The sequence below is a fragment of the Rutilus rutilus genome (genome assembly GCF_951802725.1).
Source record: "Rutilus rutilus genome assembly, chromosome: 24".
In the NCBI taxonomy this organism is placed as follows: domain Eukaryota; kingdom Metazoa; phylum Chordata; class Actinopteri; order Cypriniformes; family Leuciscidae; genus Rutilus; species Rutilus rutilus.
Genome location: NC_140228.1, coordinates 30233018 through 30258017, shown reverse-complemented (window position 1 = coordinate 30258017; position 25000 = coordinate 30233018). Strand labels below are relative to the sequence as shown.

At 38.8% G+C, this 25000-nt stretch overlaps 1 protein-coding gene across 1 annotated transcript in view; it reads left to right on the top strand.

The window, feature by feature from the left end:
• reck (reversion-inducing-cysteine-rich protein with kazal motifs) overlaps nt 1-25000 on the top strand; it is a 72933-nt gene that overhangs the window by 1541 nt on the left and 46392 nt on the right. Inside the window, exon 2 of the mRNA XM_084398691.1 lies at nt 22867-22928. Coding sequence (XP_084254817.1) covers nt 22867-22928 — 62 coding nt within the window. The remainder of the gene's footprint in view (nt 1-22866; nt 22929-25000) is intronic.

Genomic DNA, 25000 nt, shown 5'->3' with positions numbered 1-25000 from the left:
GCCTGTTAACCTTTTGAACCTTTATTTACCAGTTGTTTCGCCAGTTTCTGCCTCTCACAGTATACATGTGGTGTTTCCTCCAAACGTTGCCTTGAGGTGAAACCCGTCCAGCAGATCGAGAGGCGTCTCATGTTTTCTACCTATTTGAAGAAACATCTGCAACCCATTTAGACTCCTCAAAAGTATGAGAACAGGAGAAGCAGAGGTGGCAGACATCGCTGGAAATCAAAATCATCTTTAAAATCAGTGTCATTCTTCTGGGAAATAAGGAGTGAAGCACATGTTAAGGCCACCATGTTTTTTAGTGTTTAGGAAGAATTCTATTCAGAATTCTACATTTCTTTGCAGCTTTTCAAGGTTTTGGTTGGTCATTGTGACGTTGGAGGACGTTCGTACGATACCTACTCCACATACACACGTGTGAACCATTACAGCCGTGTTCTCTGTGTGTGCCATTAGATCTGCTCGGACTGGGCGCGTTTGATGTCGTGTTATTGGGTTTGAGGAGCCGATGGGTTGGCGCTGTGAGTCTGGAACATCTGTGGAGAAAGATCCAGCTCTCACGTGCTTTCAGTTGATCGTATGCTTATATCTGCCGGACATATGTAGGAGTGTACAGCCGGACACATGCCATGCCCACATGTCTTTCATGTTCTTAACGCCATCTGGCACTTTCATGTCACTGTGAACTTTCAGAAGATATTCTGACTTTACATTGAAAATATTGAGACGAGCTGATCATAATGGACCACGATTGAAGTGATCCAGAGTAATGCATCTGGTAGTCGAGAGAGACGTTTCATTGACCAATCCCATATGTCTTTATTTTTAATCACTAAACTCACTAAACTTTCAAAAACGCTTTAAAGTCAAGAAACTCTGAAGTAAATATTTTGCAAGTTGTTGGTCTTTTAATCAACTTACTGACCAACAGATCGGCTACAACTAGATACATTAAAATATATATATTTGTGTGAAAGCCGATGACCGTGATTGTGATCTAAACAGCATCTCGTGCTTCAGTGGAAGACAGCACATCTGAGCGTTCGTACAAAGGAGTTTCAGTTTCACAAATGTAGGTTTTTTTCTGGAAGCTTTATAAATGTTGTACTTCAGCATCTTCATGCAGTTTCAGTCTTTATTGCACCTCAGAGGAATTCCCATGAACTCTGTCAAATCAGTACCTCAACCAACAAAAACATGCTCAAAGAACGTTTTGTGAACGTTCCTATTAAGTTATAAAAACAATATTTGACAATGTTCTCAGAACTTTTAAAACATCCAGTTTTTTTAAAATGTTTTTTCTTTGTTATGCGAATGTTATCCATTTGATCGTTCTGGAAACATTATGGGAACGTTCAGAGAACATTCAAAAGTCATTTCAAAATTTCCAACTAAAATATTTCATGAACGATGTTTAAATATTGTTTTTGTTTTGAGAACATTAAAGACCAGTTAACGTTTAACAAACGTTCTATTAATGTCACTGAGAGAGCGTTTGTTCATAGCTTTGCCAGAACGTTCCCTGTTCGCTGGGATTGACAGTGGCTTGGTTCGTTTATCTTCTGATGATCTGAGATTATAAAACCCTTATTTCGTTATTTTCTACTTCCTGAACATTTGCAAACTCTTCAATCATTGTCAAATGTCCTACTTGAAAACCCAATGCAGTGGCTTTGGGAAATGGTTGGGAATGTTGTGGCTCAGAGAGGAAGTCACACGCTTGACTAATACTTGGTCAAAAAGATTTGAAACTTTGGCTTAGCGATTGCATTCGGTCAAAATAATGAGAGTGTTTTACATTTTATCCTTGTGTTTTCCTTCCTGGTCAATCCTTCCATCCTTCCTTGTTTATGTCAAATTCCTCAATTATTAATGCACAGGAAATGACCTTTGACCCTCAGGCATTATTCTGAAGGCCCTGCCACATAGGAATGCAGGAGCCGGTAGAAAAAACTAGACAAGAATCATCCACCATTCAACATTGTGTGTGTGTATGAGCCCTTGAATTGTAAAGACGGGGCAGCGGGTGATGTCTTCTTCACAGTCCTGCCATTGAAACATATCTGGTGACACCCTGTCTTCTCCGGACAGACCGAAAGAAAACAAGCTTTTGAGGCGAAAGTGAACAGGCAGGAAACGCATGTCGCCTCAAAAACTCCCGTTCACCAGAAAACAATGGCATACAGACGCCGTCAAGATCAACCCTGAGTTTTCATGAAGGACAATAAGCAGATTCTGACACTAGGCAGGTTTGAGTTCAGAACTAATGACTCTAATGACTCTTACCAGTGAAGTTTCATCCCTGAACAGCTCTTGAGGTCTGAAGGCTTTGAACGCCTCTGAAACGCCGTTGTTTTTAATGACGTTAAGTTGAAGTATGTAGTTGAGCTGTCTCTAAAACATCACTCTCCTGTCGCCAGCTCTGTGTCAGAAGTAATCTGCTCATGCTGTTTAACGCAAGTAAAGCCCAACTAGCCAAATGTTGCAGCTGCATAATTTAATATAAGTTTATAACTTCTGTCCAGTGTGAACTGAGGGACGCTCCTCGAGGAAGACCCAAGGACAGATCTAGACTGCATTGCTAATGTTGCGTTTAGTCTCGTACGTCGAGGTCGAGTCCAAGGGAGTGTCCGTTCCCAAGATCTCTGCCAATGGAAGTCTAATGAATCATTCACACGCTCCACCACATACGCGTCGTGTTTTGAGCATGAATAACCTCGACTCCTCACTGTAGGGCCTCTCGTGGAGGACTGTGTTCGCTCAGAAACACACAGGTTTCTGCAAGGATCCTTTAGAATATTAATATGAAAGACTTAAATTCTAGAAAGGAACACTTACTTTGTCATAATATTTCATATTAATTATTTTCAAGTATTTTAGAATACGCAATATAACTACTTTCATACTTGTTAATATTCACTAATGGCAGTGGATGGCTTTATATATTTTGAAAGTCCATCAAAAGCCCTATTCGGACGGGACTAGTTTTCCAAACGACGTTTGAGTTACAATTCTTATCAGCCTACGTCTGTGATGTCATGTACGGATTCGGACGGGACTAACATCTCCGTGTTTATTACCGAGGTAGGAGTGTCTGTGTTTCACATGTGGGCATTGCAGAAGATCACGTGTTCAGAATGCGTGGATTGCGTATGAAATTTGATCAAATGTATTTTGAAATTAAGCACTTTGAAATGTATTTAGTGTTTTGTAAACATTTTATAAAAATTGTAGTATAAAAAAACTAAACATACATTTATCATCATGATTTTATAGAACTGGGTTCTTATAATAAAAAGTTTTAACTTATATCATTTACACGTTATGTAATTAAGTGCAGAAATGAAAGTAATCTTACCTGAAACTGATATTACAGTAGCCAGTCTTAACAGTTTACGTGATTTGGCTCTTCTTGTTGATTTCATTTTTTTATTTCTTCTCAGTGTCCCGAACACATCATCATCCATTATCGGTGCGCAAAAAGCAGAAACTTGAACACCGGCGCGATAGCGAGAGATTGTACGGTAGCTCACGCTGACCAAAACACACAAGAAAAAGCGTTTTGGAAAAAAACATTTTCGGCAATCACAGACATTCGCATTCGGACGGGATTAGATTTCTCTGAGGAGCGCCGAGTTTGACGAAAAACAGTAGGTGATTTGCTCTGGAATTTTTACAGAGGTCGTGTGAGAAAAAGACAGACATGGCAGATTCGGACAGGATTAAAATCTCAAAGTACGTCTGTGAAACAGAAATTTCTCTAACGTCCCCCTGTGAAACTAGTCCCGTCCGAATAGGGCTAAAGTGCATCTATCCATGATTAAAGTGCATCTGTCCATCATAAAGTGCTCCACAGGCTCTGCGGGGGTTAATAAAGGCCTTCTGAAGTGAAGCGATGTGTTTGTGTAAGAAAAAATATCCATATTTAAAACTTTGTAGACTAAAATAACTATCTTCTGGCAGACAGCCGCACGCAGGTCGCCTTGCGCCGCAAGAGTAACGCTTGACGATGTGTTGCCGCCTCTCGCGGCTCAAACACACAGGGCTGGGCAACAAACTCAAGCTCCTCCCACATTTCGCTTTAAAGAGTCTCATTTTAGACTCTAATTCGTGACTGGTGTTTTGTTTTGCTCGATCCTCTGCGCGTTCGTCCTTACGTCATGCGTCGGGTCAAGTGTTACTCTTTCGCTGTAAATCGATGCGTACGGCCGTCTGCCGGAAGCTAGTTATTTTAGTTGATAAAGTTTTAAATATGGATATTTTTCTTACACAAACACATCGCTTCACTTCAGAAGGCCTTTATTAACCCCTGCAGAGCCTGTGGAGCACTTTATGATGGACAGATGCACTTTTATCATGGATAGATGCACTTTTATGATGGAAAGATGCACTTTTATCATGGATAGATGCACTTTTATGATGGAAAGATGCACTTTTATGATGGAAAGATGCACTTTTATGATGGAAAGATGCACTTTTATGATGGATGGATGCACTTTTATCATGGATAGATGCACTTTTATGATGGATAGATGCACTTTTATCATGGATAGATGCACTTTTATGATGGATGGATGCACTTTTATGATGGATAGATGCACTTTTATGATGGATGGATGCACTTTTATGATGGATGGATGCACTTTTATGATGGATAGATGCACTTTTTTGATGGATAGATGCACTTTTATCATGGATAGATGCACTTTTATCATGGATAGATGCACTTTTATGATGGATAGATGCACTTTTATGATGGATGGATGCACTTTTATCATGGATAGATGCACTTTTATGATGGAAAGATGCACTTTTATGATGGATGGATGCACTTTTATCATGGATAGATGCACTTTTATCATGGATAGATGCACTTTTATGATGGATAGATGCACTTTTATCATGGATAGATGCACTTTTATGATGGATGGATGCACTTTTATGATGGATAGATGCACTTTTATGATGGATAGATGCACTTTTATCATGGATAGATGCACTTTTATGATGGATAGATGCACTTTTATGATGGATGGATGCACTTTTATCATGGAAAGATGCACTTTTATCATGGATGGATGCACTTTTATGATGGATAGATGCACTTTTATGATGGATAGATGCACTTTTATGATGGAAAGATGCACTTTTATGATGGATGGATGCACTTTTATGATGGATAGATGCACTTTTATGATGGATGGATGCACTTTTATCATGGAAAGATGCACTTTTATGATGGATGGATGCACTTTTATGATGGATAGATGCACTTTTTTGATGGATAGATGCACTTTTATCATGGATAGAACTTTTATCATGGATAGATGCACTTTTATGATAGATGGATGGATTTTCAAAAAATATAATGCCATCCACTGCCAGTATAAAGCTTGGAAGAGCCATGCCATTTTTTAGTATAACTCTGATTGTATTCATCTGAAAGAAGATTGTCATATACACCTAGGATGAGTTGAGGGCAAGTAAATCATGGGCTAATTTTCATTTTTGGGTGAACTATCCCATTAAGCCTGTGATGCCCACATGGAGGGCATCATCCGTCAGGCCTGACACAGGCCTTCTTCATCATGAATGGGAACATCTGCCACTGAGAGCCTGTGATTCCTCCTGGATCTGGAGACTCACACACTCTCAGACCATCGACTCGGATCTCAGACTGACACACACTCAGACGATCGACTCGGATCTCAGACTGACACACACACTCAGACGATCGACTCGAATCTCAGACTGACACACACACTCAGACGATCGACTCAGATCTCAGACTGACACACACACTCAGACGATCGACTCGGATCTCAGACTGACACACACACTCAGACGATCGACTCGGATCTCAGACTGACACACACACTCAGACGATCGACTCAGATCTCAGACTGACACACACACTCAGACGATCGACTCGGATCTCAGACTGACACACACACTCAGACGATCGACTCGGATCTCAGACTGACACACACACTCAGACGATCGACTCGGATCTCAGACTGACACACACACTCAGACGATCGACTCGGATCTCGGACTGACACACACACTCAGACGATCGACTCGGATCTCGGACTGACACACACACTCAGACGATCGACTCGGATCTCGGACTGACACACACACTCAGACGATCGACTCGGATCTCAGAGCTCGACAGATGCAGTCTGAGATGAGACTGAGTGCAGATAAGGGCTAATTCTCATTAAGTCTTACAGGGAATCCTCAAATCAAGTCTTAGAGGAACATGAGCAACAGACAGGACAGAAATATCCATTAGGATTCACTTCAGAACTGATCGGAAGGCTTGGTCGGAAGATATGTTAAAGTATTTAATGGAAAAAGTTTCAAACCCCACGCAAAGATTGTGCTTTAACTTTCAGATAAAGTTCCACAGTTCCTCCTGGACATTATTCCTGCCAGTAGTGTTTCGGAAGTTGCTTTGGATAAAAAGTATCTAATTAGCAACTAACGTAATTACTGTGAGACAAAGTAAGTTATTTTCATATTGTACATTATTTTGATGAGGCTTTTTCCCCATTATAGTATCAGGAGAGTTGCATCACCCTGACATCTGTTTTCTTTTCTTTCTTTTTAGATGAATTTGGAATAGATGTATTCAGGAAATTGCATGAATGAATTGTATCTTTGGGAAAATTAGCAGATCTTTTTAGCCTATTTTCCACAAGGGAAAGGAAGAACAGGACTGTCTTTAGTCACACTGCACAGAAAAGCATAAACTCCTGGATGAAGTCTTGCCTGTGAGAGTCTGCAGCGGTGTGTATAGCGGTGTGTGGCGCACATCTCACAGCGAGTGTATTGTCCCAGAGTCAGCCTGGTGTTTTGTGCTGTATTGTGTCGAGGCGAGTGTGTTTTGTGCTGTATTGTGTCGCAGCGAGTGTGTTTTGTGCTGTATTGTGTGTGTCCGGATCCCCACTGAGCGACAGCACATGCTTCTTCACAGGCTGACAGGATTACAGCTGGCCTCTGTCACTCACTGCTTTTGTTGACTCTGGTCATTGTTTATTTGTCGAGCTCATCCAGGACTGTCCTCCATTACCTCTGTCCATCCGTGTGTGTGTGTGTGTGTGTGTGTGTGTGACATCATCTGCCTGCTCACACTCGTGCTGCGTAACAATAGGCATTGTTGAAGAAACTGCATAACAGACTCACGCTGAACTGAGAGATGCTCTTCCATTAATGCTCTGCTGCTGCTTTGACAGGTTGATTCTTCTTTCTCATGTTTCAAGAGCTCAATGTTTATCAGTGTTTTAGCACCATGAAAGTCGTAATTCTGTTTTTCATGACCATTTAAACCATCTCGCTCTACTTCATCCTCGTACCTCTGCTAGATTTAAAGTTTCTGAATGGTTCGCAGATGCGGCGCTCATACTGTATGTTAGTGTAGAGTTTCTGAAATTCAAGACATTTTCAGCTCATTTCAATAAACTGTGCAATATTATAACGTTCAGTTTGGTTTCTGTTTCATTTCCATGGACATGTAGTTTGTTTCCATGGTTTCTAGAATGCTCTCATTTGTTGTCATAGCGACTCATTGTTTGATTGATTTGACTTACCTGTTCCTTGTTCAGCCCTTTAGTTTCTCTGTATTTATAGCCTTTAGTTTGAGTTGTTCTCGTTTACGTCTAGTTGGTTGTGATTCTCCTGTGTGTTTATTGTCAAGTAAACTGATGCTGCCTCAGCTAACCAACTGTGACTAATATTTAGTGTAATAATATTAAAATAAATAAATAGTGAGGGTGTTTTGCGTATTGAGCTAATGTTCATGCTGCCTAGGACTTGAAATATTAATTCTATCCAAAAAAATTATCTTAAAGATGTCATGTCTTGCATTTCTTACAGTGATTTTTATTTATTGTTGTCAAGGTATTTTGTTATATTTAAAGTCATAATTTAGCGTTTCATGACCATTTCAAACATTATGTCTGACTTTTGAATAAAACGGCCCACTGTTGTGTAAAAACCCCTTCACATGTCATCAAGTAATATTGATAACTCTTATTTTTAGTTCTTTTTAGGAAAAATGGCATCTTGTGACTCACATTGTTTATATCTAAGTTATGGAAGTTTCTGAACACTAGGTCTCATGTAAATGTTAGTGTTTAAGCATGTATGAGTTTTATTGGAGTTTAGGGTTTCAATAAATAGTGTAAACATATTGTAATAATTATTTTCTTGCATGTTGAGCTATGGGATGCATTTAGTTCTCCTTTCTACTCTTAAAAATAAAGGTTCTGCATCAACGTTTCCATGTGGAATCTTTCATCTTTACCTCTTTCCCCGCCAGCATTTAAAAAAAGTGTTTCCAGTCACTTTCAGCATTTTTGATGATTTTCACAAACTTTTAATGGCCCCCAGAATATTTTGTTGTGTAATTGATTATCTGAACATGCAATATATCAAAAGAAAGAACAGACCCTCAGCTTTTAAACAAACAAACATTTTATTCTAGCTTTATGCATTCTTTGATTTTCAACACTTAAATGTGGGGAAGTTTCATAAAAAAGCAACATTTTAAACAAAAAGCTGAGAAAATCGTGTTTTTGTCAAAGACATTTCAGTAACGTTAGGCAGTTTTGATTTATATGCTGTTTAATGTTGATGATCACATTATTTTCTGTGTGTCAGCAATGCTTCTATCACTTTGCTGCGTCCCAGTTTGCCTACTTATTCTACGCCCTAGTAGTATGTACATGTTTTGTAAAGAAAAAGTACATACTTTAGAGTATGTAGCAAAAGAGTATTTTGGACAAACTATCACGTCATAAATTTGTGTCTTTAACGGCCGATCTGTCGCATATTTACACACATCCTGTCACTGTAAACTGAGCTGTCAATCATCTTCTCACAGTGAACATCCTCCGCATTTCATGTCATTAAATTTCCTACCGTATCAGAGAGAAAAGAAGAAGAACGTTGATCTGCCAGTCACTCTCCTCTTTATAAAAGTTCACACTGTTGTTGCAGATGAAACATAACATGGATAACATTAAAAACATTACATTTTTTTATCAGGTTAAATGTTCATTATTAGTCACTCAAACCCCTTTATCTAAACCTCTCTATTTAATGGTCTGTCATCGGCCATGTTATTCGTTTTTAACTATTTTATTTGTGTTTGTAGTTCTGAACCGAATCCTCCTCCAATGGATCATGGGTAATATTAGCCGTTATAGTGAACACGGATCCACCGGAGATAGTAGACCGTCTGGGGACTTTTGGCATACTCTTGTCAACATACAGCGCTTTGGGACACACTTATTCTAATCTCACACACAGTTTAGGATACATTGGCATGCAAGATTTCTGCTTCTTCTTCTCCAGTGTTTTGATCCAGAGATTCAGTACTCTTTCAGAAGATGTGCACCGTACAACAATCAGATCATGGATTGCTGGAAAATTCCATCAGTGGCGAGGAAAGAGTTAAATCTTCTTATGTTAGAAAGAACTGCTCACTGAAACGTTCTTTAGAGAACCGACCATGTTTCGGACGCCTCTCGCTCAAGCTCACTCTTTCTTCCCATGGATCTGGATAATGATCTGTAGCTCTGTGTTTTACACTTTCTAAAAACATGAAGGAATAGCATATCTTTATGTTTTGTTTGCTTTCCTCAATACGGTTGACGCGATGTTGCGTTCACTAATGGGCCGCGTCTCCCAGTCACCATCATTATGATCTGTGTGTATCTGTCATTGTTCATTAAAGGTCTCGCTGCGAGACGCAGTCGGCTTCACTGCACAGTTCACCCTGCACGTGTATAATGTAAAGCTGTAAGCGACAGACGCAGTGTTTTCTCCACGAGACTCAGGGAAACTCTTACTCCACTGCCACTCCTGCAGTTTCCATGGCTTCTTCATCATTCCCCAGCATCAGCAATGCGTCGGTCTGAGCTGAATGTCTAGCGTTCCTCTCTTCGAACACAAAGCCCACAGCTCTGAATGCTCCAGTGCACCTTCAGCGGGTCATTAAAACCCCAGCTCGTTAGGAGACCCGACCCGACCCGAACAAAGACACTCACATCACCCTACTTTCCTTCCTTTTTACCACTTGTGGCTGCCCTTTTATGCTAATTTGAAAACAATTTGACCAATTTGAAATCCTTCAATTTATCAACATTGTGTACGCTTTCGTAACATCACGTTTTATTCTTTAAAAAACAGCATTTTCTCAAGTCAACTCAAGGAGAGATATTCACGTCTTTATCTCTGCATTCTCAACATTTTGTGTACACTGTAAAAAAAATATTTTCATGACTTATCACAACATTTTTTTCTTTTGTCAAATCAACTTATAATAATTTATGTGGTTCAGAGAACATAATATTTTGTGTTTCTGTTGATTAAACCAGTCTCCTTCGTTGTATTAAAGGGTTAGTTCACCCAAAAATGAATATTCTGTCAGTAATTACTCGCCCTCATGTTGCTCCAACCCCGTAAGACTTTCGTTCTTCTTCGGAACACAAATTAAGATATTTTTGATGAAATCTGAGATGGCTGGCTCACTCCTCCATAGGCTTCTATGTTATTGACACTTGCCGGCCCAGAAAAATTAGTAAAGACAACTTTTTTGTAACCAAAGTGGCTCATTAAATACATCTGATCACTTCACGCATTCCCTGATTCAAACACTACACAGAACTGGTTATCAACAGGTTAGTGAAGGGTTTATCTGTTCCAGTTGTGTGTGTGTGTGTGTGTGTGTGTGTGTGTGTGTGTGTGTGTGTGTGTGTGTGTGTGTGTGTGTGTGTGTGTGTAAGGCTTTGAAGCTGATGGGATCCTCATGGGGAGCAGTTGACACATGTATGCCTGGTTCTCGTCTGCTTCTCATTGGTTTTTGATCACCTTTATTTGAGGCCGTCAAACCGCCTCTCTTTCATGTTGTCTTCAGTTCCTGCAGAGATCCTGGTGTCTCAAACACTCTTGGGACTTCCTCTACTCGCTTTACCTTCTGCTTTACTCACTTTACCTTCTGCTTTACTCGCTTTACCTTCTGCTTTACTCGCTTTACCTTCTGCTTTACTCACTTTACCTTCTGCTTTACTCACTTTACCTTCTGCTTTACTCACTTTACCTTCTCCTTTACTCACTTTACCTTCTCCTTTACTCACTTTACCTTCTCCTTTACTCACTTTACCTTCTGCTTTACCTTCTCCTTTACTCACTTTACCTTCTGCTTTACTCGCTTTACCTTCTCCTTTACTCACTTTACCTTCTGCTTTACTCACTTTACCTTCTCCTTTACTCGCTTTACCTTCTCCTTTACTCACTTTACCTTCTGCTTTACTCACTTTACCTTCTCCTTTACTCACTTTACCTTCTCCTTTACTCACTTTACCTTCTGCTTTACCTTCTCCTTTACTCACTTTACCTTCTGCTTTACTCGCTTTACCTTCTCCTTTACTCACTTTACCTTCTGCTTTACTCACTTTACCTTCTCCTTTACTCGCTTTACCTTCTCCTTTACTCACTTTACCTTCTGCTTTACTCACTTTACCTTCTCCTTTACTCACTTTACCTTCTGCTTTACTCACTTTACCTTCTCCTTTACTCACTTTACCTTCTGCTTTACTTGCTTTACTTGCTTTACCTTCTCCTTTACTCACTTTACCTTCTCCTTTACTCACTTTACCTTCTGCTTTACTCGCTTTACCTTCTCCTTTACTCACTTTACCTTCTGCTTTACTCACTTTACCTTCTCCTTTACTCACTTTACCTTCTCCTTTACTCACTTTACCTTCTGCTTTACTCACTTTACCTTCTGCTTTACTCGCTTTACCTTCTCCTTTACTCGCTTTACCTTCTCCTTTACTCACTTTACCTTCTCCTTTACTCACTTTATCTTCTGCTTTACTCACTTTACCTTCTCCTTTACACACTTTACCTTCTCCTTTACTCACTTTACCTTCTGCTTTACTCACTTTACCTTCTCCTTTACTCACTTTACCTTCTCCTTTACTCACTTTACCTTCTCCTTTACTCACTTTACCTTCTCCTTTACTCACTTTACCTTCTGCTTTACTCACTTTACCTTCTCCTTTACTCACTTTACCTTCTCCTTTACTCACTTTACCTTCTCCTTTACTCACTTTACCTTCTCCTTTACTCACTTTACCTTCTGCTTTACTCGCTTTACCTTCTCCTTTACTCGCTTTACCTTCTCCTTTACTCGCTTTACCTTCTCCTTTACTCACTTTACCTTCTCCTTTACTCACTTTACCTTCTCCTTTACTCACTTTACCTTCTCCTTTACTCACTTTACCTTCTGCTTTACTCACTTTACCTTCTCCTTTACTCACTTTACCTTCTGCTTTACTCACTTTACCTTCTCCTTTACTCACTTTACCTTCTGCTTTACTCACTTTACCTTCTCCTTTACTCACTTTACCTTCTGCTTTACTCGCTTTACCTTCTCCTTTACTCACTTTACCTTCTCCTTTACTCACTTTACCTTCTGCTTTACTCGCTTTACCTTCTCCTTTACTCACTTTACCTTCTGCTTTACTCGCTTTACCTTCTCCTTTACTCACTTTACCTTCTCTTTTACTCACTTTACCTTCTGCTTTACTCGCTTTACCTTCTCCTTTACTCACTTTACCTTCTGCTTTACTCACTTTACCTTCTCCTTTACTCACTTTACCTTCTCCTTTACTCACTTTACCTTCTGCTTTACTCACTTTACCTTCTGCTTTACTCGCTTTACCTTCTCCTTTACTCACTTTACCTTCTCCTTTACTCACTTTACCTTCTCCTTTACTCACTTTACCTTCTGCTTTACTCACTTTACCTTCTCCTTTACACACTTTACCTTCTCCTTTACTCACTTTACCTTCTCCTTTACTCACTTTACCTTCTGCTTTACTCACTTTACCTTCTCCTTTACTCACTTTACCTTCTCCTTTACTCACTTTACCTTCTCCTTTACTCACTTTACCTTCTCCTTTACTCACTTTACCTTCTGCTTTACTCACTTTACCTTCTCCTTTACTCACTTTACCTTCTCCTTTACTCACTTTACCTTCTCCTTTACTCACTTTACCTTCTCCTTTACTCACTTTACCTTCTCCTTTACTCACTTTACCTTCTGCTTTACTCACTTTACCTTCTCCTTTACTCACTTTACCTTCTGCTTTACTCACTTTACCTTCTCCTTTACTCACTTTACCTTCTGCTTTACTCACTTTACCTTCTCCTTTACTCACTTTACCTTCTGCTTTACTCACTTTACCTTCTCCTTTACTCACTTTACCTTCTGCTTTACTCGCTTTACCTTCTCCTTTACTCACTTTACCTTCTCCTTTACTCACTTTACCTTCTGCTTTACTCGCTTTACCTTCTCCTTTACTCACTTTACCTTCTGCTTTACTCGCTTTACCTTCTCCTTTACTCACTTTACCTTCTGCTTTACTCACTTTACCTTCTCCTTTACTCACTTTACCTTCTCCTTTACTCACTTTACCTTCTGCTTTACTCACTTTACCTTCTCCTTTACTCACTTTACCTTCTCCTTTACTCACTTTACCTTCTGCTTTACTCACTTTACCTTCTCCTTTACTCACTTTACCTTCTCCTTTACTCACTTTACCTTCTGCTTTACTCACTTTACCTTCTCCTTTACTCACTTTACCTTCTCCTTTACTCACTTTACCTTCTGCTTTACTCACTTTACCTTCTCCTTTACTCGCTTTACCTTTTGCTTTACTCACTTTACCTTCTCCTTTACTCACTTTACCTTCTCCTTTACTCGCTTTACCTTCTCCTTTACTCACTTTACCTTCTGCTTTACTCACTTTACCTTCTCCTTTACTCACTTTACCTTCTGCTTTACTCACTTTACCTTCTGCTTTACTCACTTTACCTTCTGCTTTACTCACTTTACCTTCTGCTTTACTCACTTTACCTTCTGCTTTACTCACTTTACCTTCTCCTTTACTCACTTTACCTTCTCCTTTACTCACTTTACCTTCTGCTTTACTCACTTTACCTTCTCCTTTACTCACTTTACCTTCTCCTTTACTCACTTTACCTTCTCCTTTACTCACTTTACCTTCTCCTTTACTCACTTTACCTTCTCCTTTACTCACTTTACCTTCTGCTTTACTCACTTTACCTTCTGCTTTACTCACTTTACCTTCTCCTTTACTCACTTTACCTTCTGCTTTACTCACTTTACCTTCTCCTTTACTCACTTTACCTTCTGCTTTACTCACTTTACCTTCTCCTTTACTCACTTTACCTTCTCCTTTACTCACTTTACCTTCTGCTTTACTCGCTTTACCTTCTCCTTTACTCGCTTTACCTTCTGCTTTACTCGCTTTACCTTCTCCTTTACTCACTTTACCTTCTGCTTTACTCACTTTACCTTCTCCTTTACTCACTTTACCTTCTCCTTTACTCACTTTACCTTCTGCTTTACTCACTTTACCTTCTCCTTTACTCACTTTACCTTCTCCTTTACTCACTTTACCTTCTGCTTTACTCACTTTACCTTCTCCTTTACTCACTTTACCTTCTCCTTTACTCACTTTACCTTCTCCTTTACTCACTTTACCTTCTGCTTTACTCACTTTACCTTCTCCTTTACTCACTTTACCTTCTCCTTTACTCACTTTACCTTCTGCTTTACTCACTTTACCTTCTCCTTTACTCGCTTTACCTTCTGCTTTACTCACTTTACCTTCTCCTTTACTCACTTTACCTTCTGCTTTACTCACTTTACCTTCTCCTTTACCCACTTTACCTTCTGCTTTACTCACTTTACCTTCTCCTTTACTCACTTTACCTTCTTCTTTACTCGCTTTACCTTCTGCTTTACCTTCTGCTTTACTCACTTTACCTTCTGCTTTACTCACTTTACCTTCTCCTTTACTCACTTTACCTTCTCCTTTACCTTCTGCTTTACTCACGGGAGCTGCTGGAACCAGTGGAGTGAAGCACACTCGGGAACAGAAGCGTTTGGGATGTTGGTGAAGTGGATGTTCAGGAGTGTTGAGGAAGAGGGAGAGATGAAGACGGGAATGCCTTTGATGTGCCATTATTATATTCCTCAGTAAAACAGGCTCACAGTAGTGACTGAGATACTCAGAAACACTCACACATGTTAATGCTGGACCGGGATAATAAGTAATAAGTAATTTGGTATTATTATTATTGTTATTTTTTAAATAATATTTTTTAAATGTTAAAATTGCTAGTATTATTATTATCATCTTAAATAATAATAATGATAACACAAAAGTAAAACTTTTATTATTTTAAATAATTATTATTTTAAAACATTAAATATAATGATAATAATAATCATTTTAATTATATAATAATTTTAAAATGATACAATTGTTTATGTTTGTAAATAATAATAATAATAATAATAATAATAAATCAAAAGGGTTTAAAATTATGATTAATAATATTATTTTTAATAATAATATTAATAAGACATTAAAAAGGTCAAATTAGTATATATATATATATATATATATATCATGTTCATAATAATAATCAATCATAATAATCACAATAATAATCATGATATATATATATACACACACATTATATATTTATATATAATAAATGTATGTATATATATATATATATATATATATATATATATACACACACACATTATATATATATATATATATATATATATATATATCATGATTATTATTATGATTGAGATTATTTACAATTAATCTTAACAAAACTGATTTACTGCTGCTTATTTTTGAAAAAAACTTTGCCTAATCAGTTATGAGTGACCAACATGCAGAAACATGCAAAAACAGGAAATGATGTCATAGACTGTGTCCAAAAAAGTCAATAAGTCAATATAGATCAGATAATTTGTCCTTTTTATAATAAGGCAATGTTAGTTTAGGTTGTAAAAAGTCATGTGGTTAAAATTTTATGATATTGTTGAGTTAATAATCATTTTTGTAAAAAATGTACTTGAAAAGTAAAAAAATTTGTCTTGAAAAGTATTTTACATGTAGTAAAAAATAGATTTGACTCGATCAGGAAGCAAACACACTGAAGACAGCCGCTCAACCCAATCTATCAGCAGCTTCAGACTTCCCAGTCAGTGTTGGGATAACAGAAGACGAGAATGTTCTTGTCTAATGGATCACTGACTTCATGCACTGAATGCATCTGAAGTTAAATAAACCTTTCACTTAAATATAGTACAGTAGTGTATAGTATAGTACACTAAAGCACTAGTGTTCCTTTTACTCACACTGTGACTGTATATCATCATGAATGTTGCTGTCAGTGAAGCCATCAATGCAGACGACTGCGTTCATTCAGTGGGTTACTTCTGTTCCTCGGCCTCAGAAGAACAACTCGTTTCGCACTGCATGTCCATTCTCACACGCGTTCAGAAAGCACTGGTGTCAGCTCGGTAAAGCACTGGTGTCAGCTCGATAAACCGGTGTGGAAAGCATGAAAGGAAAGGCATTTCTCACTTCTGCTCATTGAAAGCCAGATGCTGTGAGACAGAAAGCAGATCGTCCAGAGAAGCACACTACAGCCCTGAAGAAGAGCACTTAGCAGTGCACACAAGACAGATCCAATCACACTGATGAAAGGAATCAGCCTGGATGAGTCTCTGCTGAGATGAAAGTACTTCATTTTGATAATGATGACTTTTTCCGGAGGAGCATAAACAGATGAGAATATGTTTTTCTTAAGTTTTCAAAGCCACAACTCTCCCTTGTGATTATTATAAGCAAACAGTCGCTCACGCACAATAGCGCTTCTCCAGCTCTGCTTCACGTCGTCTCTCAGTCTGATCGCATTCTCACAAGCATTTTCCTGTTGGATATCTCTGAAATTCCTGTCTGGTGCTTTAGTGTGAGTGTAGTGTGAGTGTGAGTGTGTGAGTGTTAGTGTTAGTGTTAGTGTTAGTGTTAGTGTTAGTGTAAGTGTAAGTGTTAGTGTGAGTGTGAGTGTGAGTGTGAGTGTGAGTGAGAGTGTGAGTGTGAGTGTGAGCGTTGAGCGTGAGTGTAGTGAGCGTGTGAATGGTAGTGTAGTGTGAGCGTGAGCGTGAGTGTGAGTGTGAGTGTGAGTGTGAGCGTGAGCATAGTGTGAGTGTGAGTGTGAGTGTGAGTGTAGTGTGAGCGTGAGCGTGAGCGGTAGCGGGAGCGTGTTAGTGTAGTGTGAGTGTGAGCGTGAGCGTGAGCGTGAGCGTGAGCGTAGAGTGAGTGTGAGCGTAGTGTGAGTGTGAGCGTAGTGTGAGTGTGAGTGTGAGCGTGAGCGTGAGCGTGAGCGTAGAGTGAGTGTGAGTGTGAGTGAGCGTGAGCGGTAGCGGGAGCGTGTTAGTGTAGTGTGAGTGTGAGCGTGAGCGTGAGCGTGAGCGTGAGCGTAGAGTGAGTGTGAGCGTAGTGTGAGTGTGAGCGTAGTGTGAGTGTGAGTGTGAGCGTGAGCGTGAGCGTGAGCGTAGAGTGAGTGTGAGTGTGAGTGAGTGTGAGCGTAGTGTGAGTGTGAGTGTTAGTGTAACGTGAGCGGTAGCGTGAGCGTGTTAGTGTAGTGTGAGTGTGAGCGTGAGCGTGAGCATGAGCGTGTGAGTGGTAGTGGTAGTGTAGTGTGAGAGTTAGCGTGAGCGTGAGTGTAGTGAGCGTGTGAATGGTAGTGTGAGCGTGAGCGTGAGCGTAGAGTGAGTGTGAGCGTGAGCGTAGTGTGAGTGTGAGCGTGAGCGTGAGCTTGAGCGTTAGCGGTAGCGTGAGTGTTAGTGTTAGCGTGAGCGTTAGCATTAGCGTTAGCGTTAAGGTTAGCATTAGCGTTAGTGTGAGTGTTAGTGTTCGTGTTACTGTTAGCATTACTGTTAGTGTGTGTTACTGTGAGTGTTACTGCTACTGTTACCACCACTGTTACTGTTAGTGTTACTGTTACTGTTACTGCTACTGTTATGGCGCTTTTCCACTGCATGGTACGGTACGGCTCGGTTCGGTACGGCACGCTTTGGCGCTTTTCCACTGCATGGTACGGTACGGTACGGCTCGCTTCGGCTCGCTTTAAATGGTACCACCTCTGTTGAGGTTCCAAGCGTACCGTACCGGTACTAAAATGTGACGTGAAAACACTGAAGATCACTGATTGGTCAGACAGAATCGTCACTACCAGTGTCATTGTATTTGCGACACGAGACCATGCACGAGACAAACCCGCTAGATTTAAATAGCCAGTAGACAACAGCCAACGCTGTAGTGTCTTGCAGTTAAAAAGTTTCTTGTAAACTGTTTCTTGCAGTCAGGGGCGGCGCCGGATAATTTTTAACGCATATGTGCTGAGGGCACACACACACATATGTGTGTATATATATATATATATATATATATATATATATATATATATATATATATATATATATTATTAATAAATGAGCAAAACTTGGCCACAAAATATTTAATATTCAATTATTTTAATGATTACAATTAAAGTTTTAATTTTATTAAATTGAACAAGCGCAAAATTCAGCATTCAATCAAATATTCAAAAAGACTTAATAATAATAATGTTATTTCTCTCTATAGGCGCGTTTACTACGAATATGGCGATCGTCAACTTCATCTTTGCCATGCACAGACAGAAAACACTATTTTATAAATAAAAATCACTGCACGCGTCCCCGGATTTACAAACGCACATCTTGCTTGTTGCACGCACATTATGTCGAAATAACGAGATATTATGTTGAAATAACATTATTATTATTAAGTCTTTTTGAATATTTGATTGAATGCTGAATTTTGCGCTTGTTCAATTTAATAAAATTAGGCCTATTTAAAGCCTATATATATATACTATTAATAAATGAGCAAACCTTGGCCACAAAATATTTAATATTCAATTATTTTAATGATCACAATTAAAGTTTTAATTTTATTAAAACGCGTGCACTGATTTTTATTTATAAAAGTGTTTTCTGTCAGTGTCTGTGCATGGCAAAGATGAAGTTGACGATCGCCATATTCGTAGTAAACGCGCCTATAGAGAGAAATGCACATAATGGATTACATAAGAGAGTAGCCTATTTCTTTTTGTTTTGAATTATTTCGTTTAAAGACATTTCAAGCTTTGTGTATTTGAGGATGAGATGCGCTCCAGTTAACGTACAATGCAAGTGACCGCTCGGGCGCCTCAATGATTAAATTGTCTATTTTGCTTCTTATTTAATCCAGGCAATTGTTTGATGAAAAAATTATTAAAATGAAGATACAATTTATACAAAACGAAATTCACTTTAAAGAAATGTTTTCTACAAAACAAAACTTAATTAAGTGGTCAAAATTATGTCTGACTCGCTCCATGTCTCTCTACTCGTGCTGTTCACTTTTCATAATCAACATAGGCAGATGGAAAAAAAATAACATAACATTAACTAAATGCGCTTTTTCAATGGCAGTAGGCTAATACAAATTTATGTGTTTTTTTGCAAAATTTTGCAAACTATTTGATTGCTGCACATTCATTTAATTCTGAATTTTGCACACACAAGTTGAAAGGCATTTGCTCAAATCAAGTTCACGGATAATTGTGCGTGCATTTATTAATCATTATGATACTAAAATCATAACAAAGTAGGCTATGCTATGTACAAAAAATCAGATGAGCCCAGAATATGAACGCAACGTTTAATTACACGTTAAGAATTTTCATTCCATATAGTAAACCATTATAAGAACGTTTAATTTAAAAACATCCACATGCCGAGAATCAAGAGCACCATCCCCTGTGTTGTGCGTTTGAAATGTGGCGCGTTTACAATGATGTCATGGCAGTAGAGGCGGCAACTATAACGATCAGTCCCACCCATTTTGAAGCGGTACTAACTGCAATGGAAAAGCAACCGAGCTAAAGCGAACCGAACCGTGCCGTACCGAGTCGAGTCGTACCACGCAGTGGAAAAGCGAAGCGAGCCGAACCGTTCCGCGCCGAGTCGAACCGTACCGAGCCGAACCGTGCCGTACCATGCAGTGGAAAAGCGCCATTGGTGTTACTGTTAGTGTTAGTGTTACTGCTACCGCTACTGTTAGTGTTAGTGTTACTGTTACTGTTACTGCTACCGCTACTGTTAGTGTTAGTGTTACTGTTACTGTTACTGTTACTGCTACCGCTACTGTTAGTGTTACTGTTACTGTTACTGTTAGTGTTAGTGTTAGTGTTAGTGTTACTGTTACTGTTACTGTTACTGTTACTGTTACTGTTACTGCTACCGCTACTGTTACCACTACTGTTACTGTTAGTGTTACTGTTAGTGTTACTGTTACTGCTACTGTTAGTGTTAGTGTTACTGTTAGTGTTACTGCTACCGCTACTGTTAGTGTTAGTGTTAGTGTTACTGTTACTGTTACTGTTACTGTTAGTGTTAGTGTTAGTGTTACTGTTACTGTTACTGTTACTGTTACTGTTACTGTTACTGCTACCGCTACTGTTACCACTACTGTTACTGTTAGTGTTACTGTTAGTGTTACTGCTACCGCTACTTTTACCACTACTGTTAGTGTTAGTGTTAGTGTTACTGTTACTGTTACTGCTACTGTTACGCTACTGTTAGTGTTACTGCTACCGCTACTGTTACCACTACTGTTACTGTTAGTGTTAGTGTTAGTGTTAGTGTTACTTCTACTGTTACCGCTACTGCTACTGTTAGTGTTACTGTTAGTGTTACTGCTACTGCTACTGCTACTGTTAGTGTTACTGCTACTGCTACTGCTACTGCTACTGTTAGTGTTAGTGTTACTGCTACCGCTACTTTTACCACTACTGTTAGTGTTAGTGTTACTGTTACTGCTACTGTTACGCTACTGTTAGTGTTACTGCTACCGCTACTGTTACCACTACTGTTAGTTAGTGTTACTGCTACCGCTACTTTTACCACTACTGTTAGTGTTAGTGTTACTGTTACTGTTACTGCTACTGTTACGCTACTGTTAGTGTTACTGCTACCGCTACTGTTACCACTACTGTTAGTGTTAGTGTTACTGTTACTGTTACTGTTACTGCTACTGTTACTGCTACTGTTAGTGTTACTGCTACTGTTAGTGTTACTGCTACTGTTACGCTACTGTTAGTGTTACTGCTACCGCTACTTTTACCACTACTGTTAGTGTTAGTGTTACTGTTACTGTTACTGCTACTGTTACGCTACTGTTAGTGTTACTGCTACCGCTACTGTTACCACTACTGTTACTGTTAGTGTTACTGTTAGTGTTACTGCTACTGTTACCGCTACTGCTACTGTTAGTGTTACTGTTAGTGTTACTGCTACTGCTACTGTTACCGCTGCTGTTACTGTTAGTGTTACTGCTACTGCTACTGTTACCACTACTGCTACTGTTAGTGTTACTGCTACTGTTACTGTTAGTGTTACGCTACTGTTAGTGTTACTGTTACTGCTACTGTTACCACTACTGCTACTGTTAGTGTTACTGTTAGTGTTACTGCTACTGTTACCGCTACTGCTACTGTTAGTGTTACTGTTAGTGTTACTGCTACTGTTACCGCTACTGCTACTGTTAGTGTTACTGTTAGTGTTACTGCTACTGTTACCGCTACTGCTACTGTTAGTGTTACTGTTAGTGTTTGTGTTACTGCTACTGTTACAGCTACTGCTACCACTACTGTTACTGTGAGTGTTACTGTAAGTGTTAGTGTTACTGTTAGTGTTCGTGTTACAGCTACTGCTACCGCTACTGTTAATGTTAGTGTTACTGCTACTGTTACCGTTACGGCTACTGTTATTGTTAGCGTTAGTGTTACTGCCACTGCTACGGTTACTGTTAGTGTTAAGTGTTACTGTTAGTGTTACAGTTAGTGTTACTGTTACAGCTACTGTTAGTGTTACTTTTATTGTTTCTGTTACAGTTACTGTTAGTGTTACTGTTAGTGTTCGTGTTACTGCTACTGTTACAGCTACTGCTACCGTTAGTGTTACTATAAGTGTTACAGTTAAAGTTAGTGTTACTGATAATGTTACAGTTACAGTTACAGTTAACGTTAGTGTTACTGTTACAGTTAATGTTACTATTAGTGTTACAGTTACTGTTATTGTTACTATTATAGTTCATTTATATAGAACCCTAGTGCATTTCAATTTAAGTTTTATCATTAGCTGTACATCTGTCTGAATGCAACGCCACACTGATAAAATTATTCGCAATTGCTTTATATTGTAAAGTTCAGGTCTCATTCTACATTGTTTTCCTATAGTAGGAAGTTCAAACTTTGACTCTCGGTTCAAACTGATGTTTCTCCTGTAGTTTTTTTGCACCAGGACAAAGAATATTTTTATCTTTATTTGGGGTTTTCAGGAAATTCATTCACTGTAGGAAAAAGAATCTGTAGAAAAACAAAAACGGAAAAGGTGCTGGTAATATTCTGCCCCGGACATTATCTGTTATGTTTACAGATGTTTAATTTCACCCTAAAACACGATGCAGTGCAAAGAGTGATTCAAAACATGGATAAAACACCTGTGAAATCGATTCAGAAAATGTCTTCATATTAACAGCTATTTTTATGGACTTTTCTTCGAGTATAGCATTGATGTTGATTTAAATCTAGCCAGAGCTTCAGTAAATGTCCATATATAGTGTGAGGAGAAGTGAAATCCCATAATGATTAACTGCCAACTGCCCATTTCAAGATACCTACACAGTAGACTGACTATTTATGGGTGAATACAAAGTGCCGACAAAAGGTATTCTCCGTCAGCGGGGCTTAAAGTGAAATATGTTGGGAGTACATTGGATGGAATGGACTGAACTTGCAGTAACTCTCTCTCTCTCTCTCTCTCTCTCTCTCTCTCTCTCTCTCTCTCTCCAGATCCCTCCTGCTGCCATCATGCTGCAGAACACTTTCCTCAGTGTAAGGGAGCGTGTGAACAGGTACGACACACTCACACCAACACAACTGATGCAAAAACATATGAAGACATTAAAATGCAGCTTCGGCCATATAGAGAAAGGCTTCCACAAATATGTAATGAAGTCAAAGCGGTTCTTTGTCTCAGACCTTTCAAGGACAAATCTGAGTTGAAACAAAAGGGAATGTGACTGTCAATGGTCTTATATAAAATCCCTGGTTATTATCTGAATACTGTTTGAGAGAGATAATAAAAATATCCAATTAATTGCATATAATCACTATTTGCTGACTAAAGGATATTAAGTGAATCACTGAAGAGACATGACAAAAATTCTGTCAGTAATATTACATACATTTGGAATTTATGTACAGGGCAGGGGCATGAATTGTTAATTTGCGTTAATGTGTTAATTTTCATTGCAGTCTTTTTTTATTAATAAATGTGCCAGATGAATTAACTGGCAGCTTTACTTTGTGGAAAAGTGCGGAATGGTACGAAACGTGGTAAAGGTTTTGACACTTGCTGTGTGAACACACAAAAAATCACGGACATGACTGGAATAGGTTAAACGGTCCTGGAAAAAATAGTCACACTTGAGCTCCTCGCGGTCAGAAATGACGCATTGGAAATGAATGAGACGAGTTTCCTCTAGTGGAAGCGTTTGGTACTGCAGCCGAACAACATCTCACTGAAAGATCCTTTTTTGAGATATCAGACTAAAATTTTTAACACAACTTGTTTAGATTTATGGCTTTGATTTTCTTGAAAATACAGTTTTCATATAAAAATTTAAAATAGTGTTTTTGTTCATTTTTCATAACAATAAACGTAAAATCCTGTAACTTTTTTTAAGTTCACTTTTTTAAAAACTTTTTTTCACTTCAGCAATAATCTGCCAAGTGTCGTCTTTGAAAAGAGATCAAACTTCAGTCTGTGCTTTAAAGCGTTCAAGATTTACCACAGTTTCAGGTCAATGCTCAAAAAGTGAATAAATAGATTATAAATACAGCATAAATATAATGTAGTGCCATAAAATCCCCTAAAAATACAAAAAATGTAATAAAAAAACATTATCAAACTAAAATATAGTACATTCCCTTCATTTAAATAAAATATAAACATTCGGTCATTTATGACCACCACACGAAGAGCACCAGTTCTATTATTTCATACTTTAATTATTTTTTTAATATGTGAAGATCCTTTTTTTGATAACTTCAGATGGTAATATTATACTGAGTGACTGCCATATTTAAATGATCATATTAGGCTCAAACATCTACCATGGAGAAAGTTGAAAAATATCATTTCGTTCAAAACGAGCATGAATAAAAGCAAACACAAATGTTATTGTGGAGCTGTTCTGGATAAATAATGGTGAGATGTTCTTCCTTTGAAGGTGAAAAAAGAGTTGAAAAAGAGCAAATAAAAGCTGTCTCTTTTAGTTTGTTTCGCGCTCTTCGTCCCAAACCGACTTACACAGAACCGAGGACATGAAACACACTTCTGAATGGAGCTTTTGATGAAGTTAAAGCGGGTCAGTCAGTAGTAGGAGCGCTGTTAACCCTCTCCAACCCAGAGAAACACTGTCCTGCCAGTGACCACAGGATCAAAACATACAGAAAACAGCATTAAAGAACGAGCCGAAGGAAAGCTAAAAGCCCATCAGATGGGAGACGGGTGTGTGTAAAAGAGGAGATTAGGAGGAGAGAATAATGACACCTTGTTAGAGAGCGAGCCAGGAGGGAACGTGCAGATGGTAATCGCCAGAACGTTTCATCCTAATGGACAGCCGATGCTTTGAAGAGACTTTGAGAAGAGGAGAAGAGTCCTTTAGAAGCCCTGCTGGCACCCGCCATTGATTTACCCTCAAAACAAAACATGAAGAGGAGAGTGAAAGAGAGAAACTTTTACAGCTTGATTTATCTGAGGGGCCGCTCTTTGTGCTGTGGGCGGAGTCCCTGCTCGTGTGGGCGGAGTCCCTGCTCGTGTGGGCGGAGTCATAGCTATTTTATGAAATTAGTGTAGAGAAGCATAGATATATGCATTAATGTCTCCAGATAGAATTGCAAAAATAATGATTGTTTCCAA